This window comes from Belonocnema kinseyi, chromosome 2 (genome assembly GCF_010883055.1).
Source record: "Belonocnema kinseyi isolate 2016_QV_RU_SX_M_011 chromosome 2, B_treatae_v1, whole genome shotgun sequence".
NCBI lineage: Eukaryota > Metazoa > Arthropoda > Insecta > Hymenoptera > Cynipidae > Belonocnema > Belonocnema kinseyi.
Window position 1 is genome coordinate 67,705,873 of NC_046658.1, and position 11,540 is coordinate 67,717,412.

Genomic DNA, 11,540 nt, shown 5'->3' on the forward strand with positions numbered 1-11,540 from the left:
TGAACAGTTAAAAGCCTTTCAATGATAAGCAATAAATTGATGAGAAGCTTTCAGCCTCAAGCTGCAAACAATTCGAAGTGGAAAATGTATAAATTACAACCATTAAAAAATTGAAAATTTCCCAATACTTCTGAATACTAAGTGTTTTTTGTTTTGGCTCTGAGTAAAAAAAAATCGGAACAAAGTTTCCGGTGAGGATTCGAAAATAAACGAAGCCAAGTAGGAGAGTCATTTGCCGTATATTTCATGAATATTGTACGTCAACCAATGTAAATTTCATTTAGCAAATAGAGCGATAAATGTGTATGTATGTATAATTAACAATAAAATAATGATCAACGATAAAATTAACAACAAAAAATTAAATACAATCATGCGCGATACCCGCAATATAACCGCCAACTCCTTGCAGATTAACGTTATTTGAATGGCGATGAATTTATGTACATACATTGTATATTAATTCAATTATTCGCGATCCGCGATAGTAGTACAAATTTGATTGAAAAGCGCTCCACGATGATCGGCAGTAACAACTTGTCTTTTAAAACTTTTAATGTATTCTCCGAAAAGTTATCCCATTTGTTGACCAGGCATGCGCATCATAATATAAAAGGATATTATATATTCTTAAATATTATCCTAATTTTTTCTTTCATTTTTAAAACGGTATTTTTTATGAAAATTGTACCGAAACGATCAAAAACACGAATAAGCTCTACTTTCTCTTCTCGATAAAATACATCAAATTCGATCAATATTTTAGATCTTTTTCGATCGATAGTCGATTCTTTCTTATAAAAAAATTAAAACAAATTAAAAGTTTTAAAATGCAATATTTGTCAACAACAATAAATATATATGGACATAATTCCAGAGAAAATAAATGATCACATACGTTTTTTTAAATAAAATCCAAGAAATTTCATTCTATTGCTTATCCGTATTCTTATCAGTGGTTCATTTATAGAAATTTGAAATATTTGTGCGGGGATCGCTCCATTAGAAGACAAAAGTTAGACTTTTGAATCCTCGGAAACTTAAAATGCTAGAATAAATAATTTGCACTGAGTGAGAAGGAATAGGAAGAAAAGAAAGAGAAGAGAGGAAAGAGTGTGGGTGAAGTATTGGAATCTGAAATACTACGATACACCTACTGCTAGTCAAATCGTTCATCCCTTGTAGTTTATAATAAAAATAATTATTTAAATATCAATTGAAAAAAAAACAATAAGAAATTTAAAGAGCACCAAAAGAAAAGTTCGAATTTGTATATGTGAGCCTCATGAGGTGAAAAGATATTTTCTTTCTTGTTTTCATTAGACAATTTATCGTTAAAGAAACGATGATTTTCTAATTGGAGTTACGGTTTTCTTTTACAAGTACTTAGGGCTAGCATTACGGAAATTTCCGTATATTATATTTCTCATTGTTTTTCTTTTTTAAATTTAAATTGCTTACGATAATTTTTAACCGAAAAAAATACACTGGATGAAGATTCCATCAACCTTTAACTGGCACGTGTCTTAAACTGTTAACATATCAAGCGTGTAAAATTGTTATCCTCTTTCCCAAAATGCCTACTCTAACGACGTTTGTGGTTACTAATGCCATTTCTTCGAAAGAATTGCAAAATAATCTACAAACGGCTCTCATCTCTTGTATAAGAAGGTGATCAGAGTTAGCATAGCCCCGTTATTACCGTTAAATTGCCTGTCATGTGACGTTGGTGGTCATGATTTCAGATCCCAATTTACGGAGAGGTAATGCGATTCTAGGAAGATTTGCGAACAATATTTTCCTATAGTGACTCTTCACAGCCCACCGCCAGATCTCTCCACACTGATCTTCTTCTTCAGGGAGTCCTTTTCGTGTTGTGCCTCCTCCATCTCTGCCATCCTGGCGAATCTCGAATAGGCAACGTGTCCAGACTTGATTGCGGACATCATCTGATTAAGAAAAAAGATACGTCAGTCACATTCAAAATTTCAGGATCCATTTTTGTGTTACGCTGGTCATACGTGCACTTTGTGTTAGACTAATTATTTCTTAAGACAAAATGATTATATCATTTACATTTAAACTTTAGTCTTAGTTTTCGGACAAATAAAAGGAATTGGAATTGCACTAGGTGCAAGCAGAGTTCCAAAATTCATTTAGAAATTTTAAGTTCATATTCTCTTTAGTTGGTATGAAAATCTTAATCTTTAAAAGAAACCATAGAAAGAAGTCGTTCATATATTACGTAACGCTTTTTTCGACCCTCCGACTCCCCTGGTAACGCTACCGTAACAATAAACAATGACTTCCATCCACCTTATTATTATGTACTTTCTGTGTGTTCGTACATTATTACGAATTTTTTATGTGAGCAGTTTTTGATACTAAAATTATATAAATCATGTTTTAGAAATCATAATTTTTGATCCAGTCAGAACTTTTTGAAACAATAACAAACTGCTACATTTTTTTTTATTTAGTTGGAGGAATAATCGTTTGAAATTTCTTTAAACAAATCATTTTGAAGTAGCCTAAGAAGTCTGTTAAACATTTTTTTCCCGCAAAAAAATATTAGTGTGTTTCTTCCGTTCGAACAAAACTAGTTTGATAAAAAATAATTGCAATCAAATTGTAATTGAGTATGCCGTTAATATAAGTATTTCAGGCCATTTTATTTTCTAAAATCTGATTGTCTATAATTGTTTATCGTCAAAAACTGCACACATAAAAAATTCCCAATAATCACTAAACCCATGTACATTTTCCAAAATTTGTGACACTTTAAAAACTTTAAACAACTCTGTGGTGTCCAAAAGTGATGTGTGAAATTATTACTTTTTCAATTACGGGTTATCCTTGTAGTATATCTCAACTTTACACATTCCTCAAAAACAGATTTCAAAAATAGTATATTGTGCTACAGATGCTGAAAGTAGGCAGTTCCACAAAAGTGTGAACTGTACTGTACGAGCCAGAGGGGAATCGAAGAGGAGTTGTAGGTGAGTTGGAGGCAAGGCGATGGCAAATAATGTTAATCTTCACAAGAGTGACAAATGTCCAAAAAGTAATTTATGGCAATTGATCAGACATCAATCGTAACTTATCAGTTCTTGTTGATCCAATCAATCTTCACCACACGCAACGAGTACGTCAAGTGTCAAATCACAATGAAGAGAGTTTACGATGATAGCAGTACTGGAAAGTAATTCTGAATTGCAATGCGCAAGCGCAACAGGTAGAAACAGTAATCTTGCTCAAAGTGCGCAAGCGCACCAGCTAGAGGACGTTTTTTGTAACTGCTCTTTACAGCGGTTATATATGCCTCGAAAAGCGAACATTCCGTGTAGGCATGAAAAAAATGTTTCCTCTCCTTCCTACCTTCTTATAATATTTTAGTATTAAAAACTCAATTATTACTTTTAAAAAAAGTTACGTAACATTTCCCGAACTGTCTCGTGCCCTCGCCCCGTCGTAACACGACCATAGCAGCTCTTCTTGAACCCTCCCATCCCCAAAAAATCGTTACGTAATATATGGATAACCCCAAACTTTCGACATTGCAACTCTTTTCAATTGAATGTCTGTCTTTCCCAAATTTTAATTCCTCTCATTGAAACTCTTTGCAAAGCAATGTTGATACTTTTCTTCACAATCAACCTCAGTCTATTTGAAATAATAAATCCCCAAAATCAAATCATATAATTTAATAAAATAATCAACTCGAATGAACGAAAAGATTGATAAACTTATCAAGCAAGAGGAAAAGTTCAGGGTATATTTTTTAATGACTCCATTTCCCCGAAATAAAAACAAAACAGGGAGAACGAACGAAAATAAAAATCTCCGTAATCCATGCGCACAGACAACAAAGGATCGCAAAAGAGAAAAGCATGCAACAAAATAAATTTGAAATCAAAGAATCAGTCGATCATAGAAATTCTTATTTGGACTTTTAAATCAGTCTTTGAATCGAACCTACACGTAACGCATTTAAGACTTTTCTACGAAGAATTGACATAAGCCGAGCATAAATGCAAAAAAGACATTATTTTTTTGAACATTGAAATTCCGAAATAGATTCTCACTTTCACATAATCTGAAATATTTTTTTCCAAATTGTCAATCTACTAAAAAAATCGTATTAAAACATGCCTCTTTTTTGCAATAAAATCTCAGCGAGTAATCAAGTTGGAAATATTTAAGAAAAACCGTTAGAAAGCTTATTATATTTTGCGTCGATTGAACCCCACTTGAAATATTTCTGATAAGTAGGGGTCGAGCTGACATGTGATTTCAACCTATTTTCCGTTCTTGACCAATTTTCGTTTCTCAAATTTCACTTTATGAATGCTTCAAGGAAATCAATGGAAACAATTGAAACTTTGCTACATTAAAGTTTAAAATCTCCTCTTTGAAATGATATCAAGCACCAGGAACATAATCAATTATATTTACTGGTTTAAGAAGTCTTTAGTCTCTTGTATTCCATGTGTTAGAAAAATATAGAAGTTTAACTGTCGCTCAACAGACAGATTTTCATCTTGGGGACGCTTCCACATTTTTCATGACAATTCGAGAAGCAGTAAATATTTCATTATGTTCTTGGTCTAATTTTTAAGAGGAGATTATAACATTTAATTTCGCAAAGTTTCAATTTTTTTCATTCATTTCCCTGAAGCATGCACAAAGTGAAGTTTGAGAATCAAAAAGTGGTAAAAAGCGAAAATAGGTATGTCTTTTCCAAAAATAGAGCACAGATCGCTGAGATACCCACAAATAAGAGAGGCATGTTTTTAATACAACTTTTTTTTAGTGGATTGACCATTCTGGCCGGTACTATATTAGATTCGCAAAAATGTTTTTTTCTAACACATTTTTTTCAAAATCATTTAAAAAATCTATTTCAAAAAGTTCAACTCTAATGTTTGATCAACTTTTTTGCAAAACAAAGACAAAAACTTTTAAGCGCATGCTTTTTGCAGCACACAGCTTGGAACGAAGTTAACTCGATGCTTCAAAATGTAAATATAGACTAAGGACCTATGAGGACGATCGCAAAATGTCGAGGTGAACTCAGGGTAATTAGTGCACAGTGCAAACTGAAAAAAAGTTAAAAACATTGTCCAGTTCAACGTAGACATTAAGGTCGAGAAAAGAAATCCGCTAGAGCCTTTATCAACATTGACAGACCTGAAGATATTCGTCCAGTTCGACTTGACCGTTCATATTTGTGTCGATTTCGCGAAGGATTTCGTGTAGCTCTTCGCCGGGAACGTCCTTGTCGCCAAAGAGCTGCTCAATGAAAAAAAACCGAATCGTTAACATTATGACAGTATCAGATTACCTGGAGATAGTCTTGAAGCTCCAATTGGCCATTGTAGGAGAGATCGATTTCGCTCAGTAAATTGTGCATCTCGGCCTCGTTCAGCTTTATACCGAGTGCCTAAATTTTGAACAAGTGACGTTACGTTAGATCATTAAGTTTACTTTGCCTCGTTACCAAACCAAACTTAAAAAAATGGTAACGCCGCATTCTACTGGAATTTGTTTATTAGCGAACTTCAAATGGAGTGACAGTTCAAGACCTTCCTCAATATTTTTGTTCATTAAAAGATCAATCAACTGTATCATGTTATAAAATCATAAATATTAAGAGAACTGACTGTTTTCAACACGTCTCTTAACGATTCTGAATATGAATACTATGCAAACCTTAAGACCCCTTCGAATATCGTTAATGGAAACGTATCCTTTGCGATCTTTGTCGATAATTTGGAAGCGCTTGATGTACAACTGAATTTCGTCTTTGGTGAGATTGATAGGAATCTTGTCTCGTGAAGCGCGATTCACCATTTGTCCCATTTCGCTGGAAAGGAAGTCGCTAGCCTCCTTTTGCTGCTTCTTTTTCTCTTCAGCTGTCCATTTCAGTTCCTCGGCCATGATGTCAATGATGCCCGGGAGAGCTTCCTGAGCGGCTTGTACGTTAAGAAAAGCGAGTCGTAAACGTCGAGCAATCATGTCAATGGCTGTTCTTGCATATTCTCGGCATCCATACCGAATCTAAAATGAAAAAGGATGGTAGAGTATAGTTATACTAGGGTAATTTTATACATTAAATGCCCTATTTAAGACAAGAGTAGTGAGTCCACCTCGGCATCGATGTAGGGGAACTCGGGGTGAATTTTTTTGCCAATAATCGGCCAACGTTTGCCGGTAAGAGAGGCCATTTTCGCTACTGCGAAAGCACGATCTCCGTAGCTTTTTGCTAAGTGCTGAGCGACTTCACACTCGAGTCCGAAATCTTGGACTAGCCGAATATACATGGTTGGAGTCCAACCCTGAGCTCCTTCCAAAAGAAAACCGTCAGTTTGACACGGTCTATCCGGTTTCAGATCGCTTGCTACAGAAAAAAGAAACGTAACATTATTTCAAGTTTTTCGCATCAAGTTTTCAAAATTCTGAGACAACATACTAGGAGGTAACAAACCTTGAATGGCAGCGTCGATTGCTTCCATTGCCATTGATCGATAAGTGGTCCACTTTCCGCCAGCAATTGTGACTAGATTCGTTGGGCTAACATGAACAATGTGATTACGAGCGAGGGACTGCGTATTTGGTTTATTTGGATCAGAAACCAAAGGCCTGATTCCACTCCAAGCAGAGAGGACATCACCACGGCGCACTTCCACGTCCGGGTTCAAATAATTTTTAACCTCCTGCAGAATAAACATAATCTCGTCCTCTGTTGGTTTTGGATTATGAGTTATCTCACACGGAAGATCTGTCGTTCCGGCGATTGTCTGCTTCTGCCAGGGCAGGAAGAAAATTACTCTGCCGTCACTCGTCGCTGGATCAAGCAAACCCATCTGGTCTGGACTAGAAATCAAGAAAATAAAACATTTTTAAATATGTTTGATTTTTAACTTAGCTACTAACAAATTCTTGGAAATACAAACAAAAATATCTTAAAACAATAAAACGCACTTTTGAGTATCTCCAGTCAAATTAAGGAACATTAAGAACATGCCGTACTTTTGAAATCATAATATCTGGGAGAAAACGTTGTACATATGCTCTTACAAAATACAATTTACGAGATTACAATACAATTTTTGGACAAGCTAAGGGCAGAGTATCCGTTTAAAACAAAGAAAAAATTCCCGGTCATTTCTCGGTTCGCAATCATTTTTCACATTCAATCAAATTAAAAAATTATTAAACTCTAAAGCGAAACATTTTTCCATTTGAAGTAATAAAAAACAAACTACAAATTAAAGCACTCGAAGTGGAACAGGGAAACTTTAGAAATTGCAGAGAAACTGCAAAATGTAGATCTTTTAACTTTTATAAATTATGTGGAGTTCAAAGATTCAGATTCAATTCCAAAAATATAAATCTACATTATGAATGTCAATGCTCTAAATTAAAGAATCAATCAATAAACTTGAAATTTTTAAAAATAATATTTGAGCAATTTTAAGTTAGAAACATAAAAAATTGAATGTTGTTTAACTGAGCATTTCTTAAATTAGAAGGTGAATTATTTTCATCTTAAATAGTTTAAATATTCTTGAAGAGCTTCAAAATTTTAATTCAAAATCTTGAGAAATCTTATAGAAATTGTTTAACATTTTTTCAAATTAAAAATTATTTTTGATATTTTTCCGAACTTCTAAAAATCTTTTAAAATTAATCGAATTTCCCCTCAAATCTTCCAGATTCTTTTTTCGCTAATTTTGGAAATCTTTTGAAACCTTTTTAAATATTCTCTTCAAATAATTTTTCAAAATAAAAAATCATTTTTAATTTTCCCAGGAATCTTAAGAATATGCTTCTATTCTTTTGAATCCCTTCACAATTCTTAAAAAGCTTCTATATTTTTTTATCCGCAAACATCTACATTTTGTTTCAATTTAGGTTTTGGCGATTTCTACCGAAATTACAGTAAATGTTTTAAATTAATTTTGAATCCATTCAAAACGTCAAAATATCTCTTAAAATTACTCAAAAAATTCATAAACATAATAATTGTTCAATTGTTATTTATACGTCGACATGTAATAGTTTCGCTTACAAATTAAAATTTTTTAAAAAGAACCATTAATATTCTAACATTTAAATTTTAAAAGCTTTTCGAAATGTTAAGGACTCAACGCCTTCCATGCCAAACAATTTAGTTTCAAATGGTTTACTTTTAAATATTTGGTTATAATTTACTCATCTTAAATAAAAAGCCAATTATTGCTAAATATTAAATAATTATCCTTTTTATTAAATACAAAAATTTTAATTGAATGGGTTAAAAATATAATTTTTTAGACTTAAACAATATTTTAAATTTAAGAAAAGCCTTCAATTACGAATATATTATTATGAAGTTATATTTAAGTTGAAAATAGTTTATAAAGTTCCAATCGGACATTTACATTTTTTTAATGACTAAGACTTTCGAGTTGAAAAAGTTAAATTTTTTATCTTAAAATCTGGAAATTCTTAAATTTAAAATGGAATTAAAAGCATTTTATCGAATCAATTATTGTTCACCCATTTACAAAATATTTTCTTTATAGATTTACAATTGATAAAATAAAAATGTTTTTTAATCAAAATTTTCATCTTCAAATGTTTTTACTTTTTACTCATTTAAAACTTCAAGACAGCATTAAAGATTTATTTAAATTAAAATATATACGTTTAAAAATTAAAATCTAAAATGGAAAATTTGTTAGTAAAAGATTTTCGAATTACGCATTGTGAACTGAATGATATCATAATTGAAAAAAATAATTCAATGAATTTCTAGAAAAAAAACTGTTGAGATCGAACAGATTTTTCTTCTCAAGATTTGTAAAATTCCCGGCCAAAAAATAAATTCACTGTCATTTCCTGATTTTTCGTGACCTCAAAAAATGCACGGTCTTTTCCCGGTCCAGCGGCTCCCTGAAAGAGTCAAACCCCATTATAAAACTGGGCTATTCTCCACGTGGTATTCAGAGGTTGCCTTCTTTTTTTTCGTTTTTTTTTTTTTTTTTTAAATTGAATATAGACATATGCGAGTGTGTTCTCCAAATTTGATTGTTTGATTCTTCAATATTTTTAAACAGAATTGTTTTTAAATTTTTAAGAAATTCGTAGTTAGATTTGACAATATTTGACGTGAAAGATGAAGCTAAATTTGGACTTATTCTGAGTTAACATTCGTAAATCTTAGCTACTTGGTTCAACATTAATTCAAACTGTGAATCATAATTACCTGTAATAACCAGGGAGGACAATATGGACGCCGGAAGATGGACAGCAGATTTCAGGTATACTGGCATCGTCCATTTTTCGAATACTGTCAGTAAAGGGACCCGTCGCGTTGATAATTGATTTTGCTTTCACGTCAAACTCCTGGCCCGTCAATTCGTCTCTCACACGACAACCCGTAAGAACTCTCTTTCCATCCTGTAATAAAAAATCCATATTATTGAACTATTTGTAAAGTGAGATGGTATTTCAATTTTATAAGAAACTCACTTTATCTAAACCTTTATGAAGATTCAAGACATTGACGTGATTGACTACAGTAGCTCCATGTCGCGAAGCTGTGAGAGCAATTGCGAGATTCATTCTTGCATCGTCTTGCTGACCTGAAGCATACAAATTAAAATTAAACGTAAAATAATAATTTATATAATGCTTCCTAATCATTTTAATTAATAAAGTGACGACAGAAGAAATATACTGTTTCATGAAGAGCTTACCATCGTAGTAAACGATCGCCCCAGTCAGTTTGTCTCCCTTCAACATTGGGAATAATTCTAAGGCATTTCGCTTACTGAGATAATATGAAGATTTTACTGTCTTACTGCCAGCCACAAGATCGTACATTTTAATACCGAACCAATAATATGGTATCTGCCACCACCTGTTTCAAAATATAGAAGTGATTAATTTTATAATTCAATAAAGAAGTGTGTAAGTTCCCTAAAATAAAAATAAGAGTGGCCACTCAAATATAAAAACTAAATTAACTGATCATTTTTTTGTTTTCATAAATAGTTCCAGTTAGTTAAAATGTACAAAATCGAAATTTAATAAGGAAACAATGTTAAACTTGAAGAATTCAATATGAAGCAATAATTCTAAATTTGCAGCATTTAACGTGCGAAATCTCGTGAGCTTAAATTCAAATTAAAAAATGTCAAGCTCTCCAAAATAGGACAATTTTAAACTTAGGTAAATTAGAGCTTATAAAAAATTATTCATCCGAAAAGACTGGTGTCAATCTTGCCATTCAATTTCAACTAAATTTGATTGTTAAAAAAATGCAAATTCCCACTTTATACTACAAAAATGACACATCATTAGGATTATTAATTCATTAACCTTATTAGATTTGGAATTTTGTATTCCTCTAGTCATAAAATCTGATTTTACAAACAACCCTCAAATTAAAAATCCAATTATTACAACTGAAAAAGAGGTTGCATCAATTAAGTGTAATGCACTTAAATAAAATTATGTGGCTGATGGATATCTCAATATGTGCCAGATAGCATGGCAACCATTCATCTTGTAATCTGTACCTATACGTACGTGTAGACTGGCAACATGATGGGTAATGGATGTGCAAGGTGGGGTGCACTATGAAGCATCGAGGCTCGTTCGTGAAGAGCTTCTTTGACCATTCGGTACTGCTCTATATCGAATTGCATAATCGCTTTTTGTAAATATCGCACTCCACCGTGAATTAATTTCGTACTGCGTGACGAAGTTCCTGATGCAAAGTCGTCAGCTTCGATCAAAGCTGTCTTTAAACCTGCAAACAAATATTAAATTCGTCTCAGAGTTCACTTAATTTAAAAATCTGCAAAATTGCTTTCAAAATATTTAAACAATCACAAACTAAAAAAATTCTTTCTGTAGCCTAAAAGAATACTATTTGAAAGAAATTCAAGTTCAAAATCAAATTGGATATAGTTGGGTAACCAGCTCTTATAATAGTATATGTATTTTAATTTGTAAATAATGGTAAAATATTACCAAATACTACTATCCGGTCATAACCTTGTACATTCCGTGTCAACTAAATAAATCGAAATATTCAAATTGAATACAGGAAGCATTCACGATTAATTTGAAGACTCTGAACTGCTTATAACTGGTAGTTTTATATAAAGTTTCTCTTTTAGAAATTTCCTGACTTTTGAATTTTGTTTCAAAATCCCTGAATACCCTCGGTGAAGTTGAATAGAGCCTATAGTTTGAGGCAACATGTTTGCAATTTATACACAGTAGTTTCAGAAAATGTCAAGATCTATTTCCTGCAATACACTTATTTAAATGTCTCTATCTAAAATTTATTATACTCTGACATATTATTTTTATGACTCTAGAATTTTTCCTGCGATACTAATTTCATAATAATAATAATAATAATAATAATAATAATAAGTTGGTTAGACACTCGGACTTCACCTCAGAGGTCCGGGGTTCGATCCCTGAGCCGGTACCTCTGGAAATTTTTCAATGTACCTTTACCGAGGTTCTGGTGG

The 11,540-nt window shown here is 32.4% G+C and overlaps 1 protein-coding gene across 4 annotated transcripts in view; it reads right to left on the reverse strand.

Annotated features, from left to right (window-relative positions):
* Window positions 1-220: 220 nt before the first annotated feature.
* LOC117182347 (glycerol-3-phosphate dehydrogenase, mitochondrial) overlaps window positions 221-11,540 on the reverse strand; it is a 25,661-nt gene continuing 14,341 nt past the window's right edge. For 3 of the 4 annotated variants that reach the window (XM_033375520.1, XM_033375535.1, XM_033375527.1), the window contains exons 4-12: window positions 10,582-10,804; window positions 9,747-9,910; window positions 9,520-9,632; window positions 9,254-9,447; window positions 6,488-6,876; window positions 6,150-6,400; window positions 5,713-6,060; window positions 5,191-5,292; window positions 221-1,949 (exon numbers count right to left, since the gene is read on the reverse strand). In XM_033375520.1, the coding sequence (XP_033231411.1) occupies window positions 1,815-1,949; window positions 5,191-5,292; window positions 5,713-6,060; window positions 6,150-6,400; window positions 6,488-6,876; window positions 9,254-9,447; window positions 9,520-9,632; window positions 9,747-9,910; window positions 10,582-10,804 (1,919 nt within the window). In that variant the 3' untranslated portion in view covers window positions 221-1,814. Of the gene's footprint in view, window positions 1,950-5,190; window positions 5,293-5,344; window positions 5,444-5,712; window positions 6,061-6,149; window positions 6,401-6,487; window positions 6,877-9,253; window positions 9,448-9,519; window positions 9,633-9,746; window positions 9,911-10,581; window positions 10,805-11,540 lie in introns of all 4 variants that reach the window. The other variant, XM_033375542.1, reaches the window with a different exon arrangement.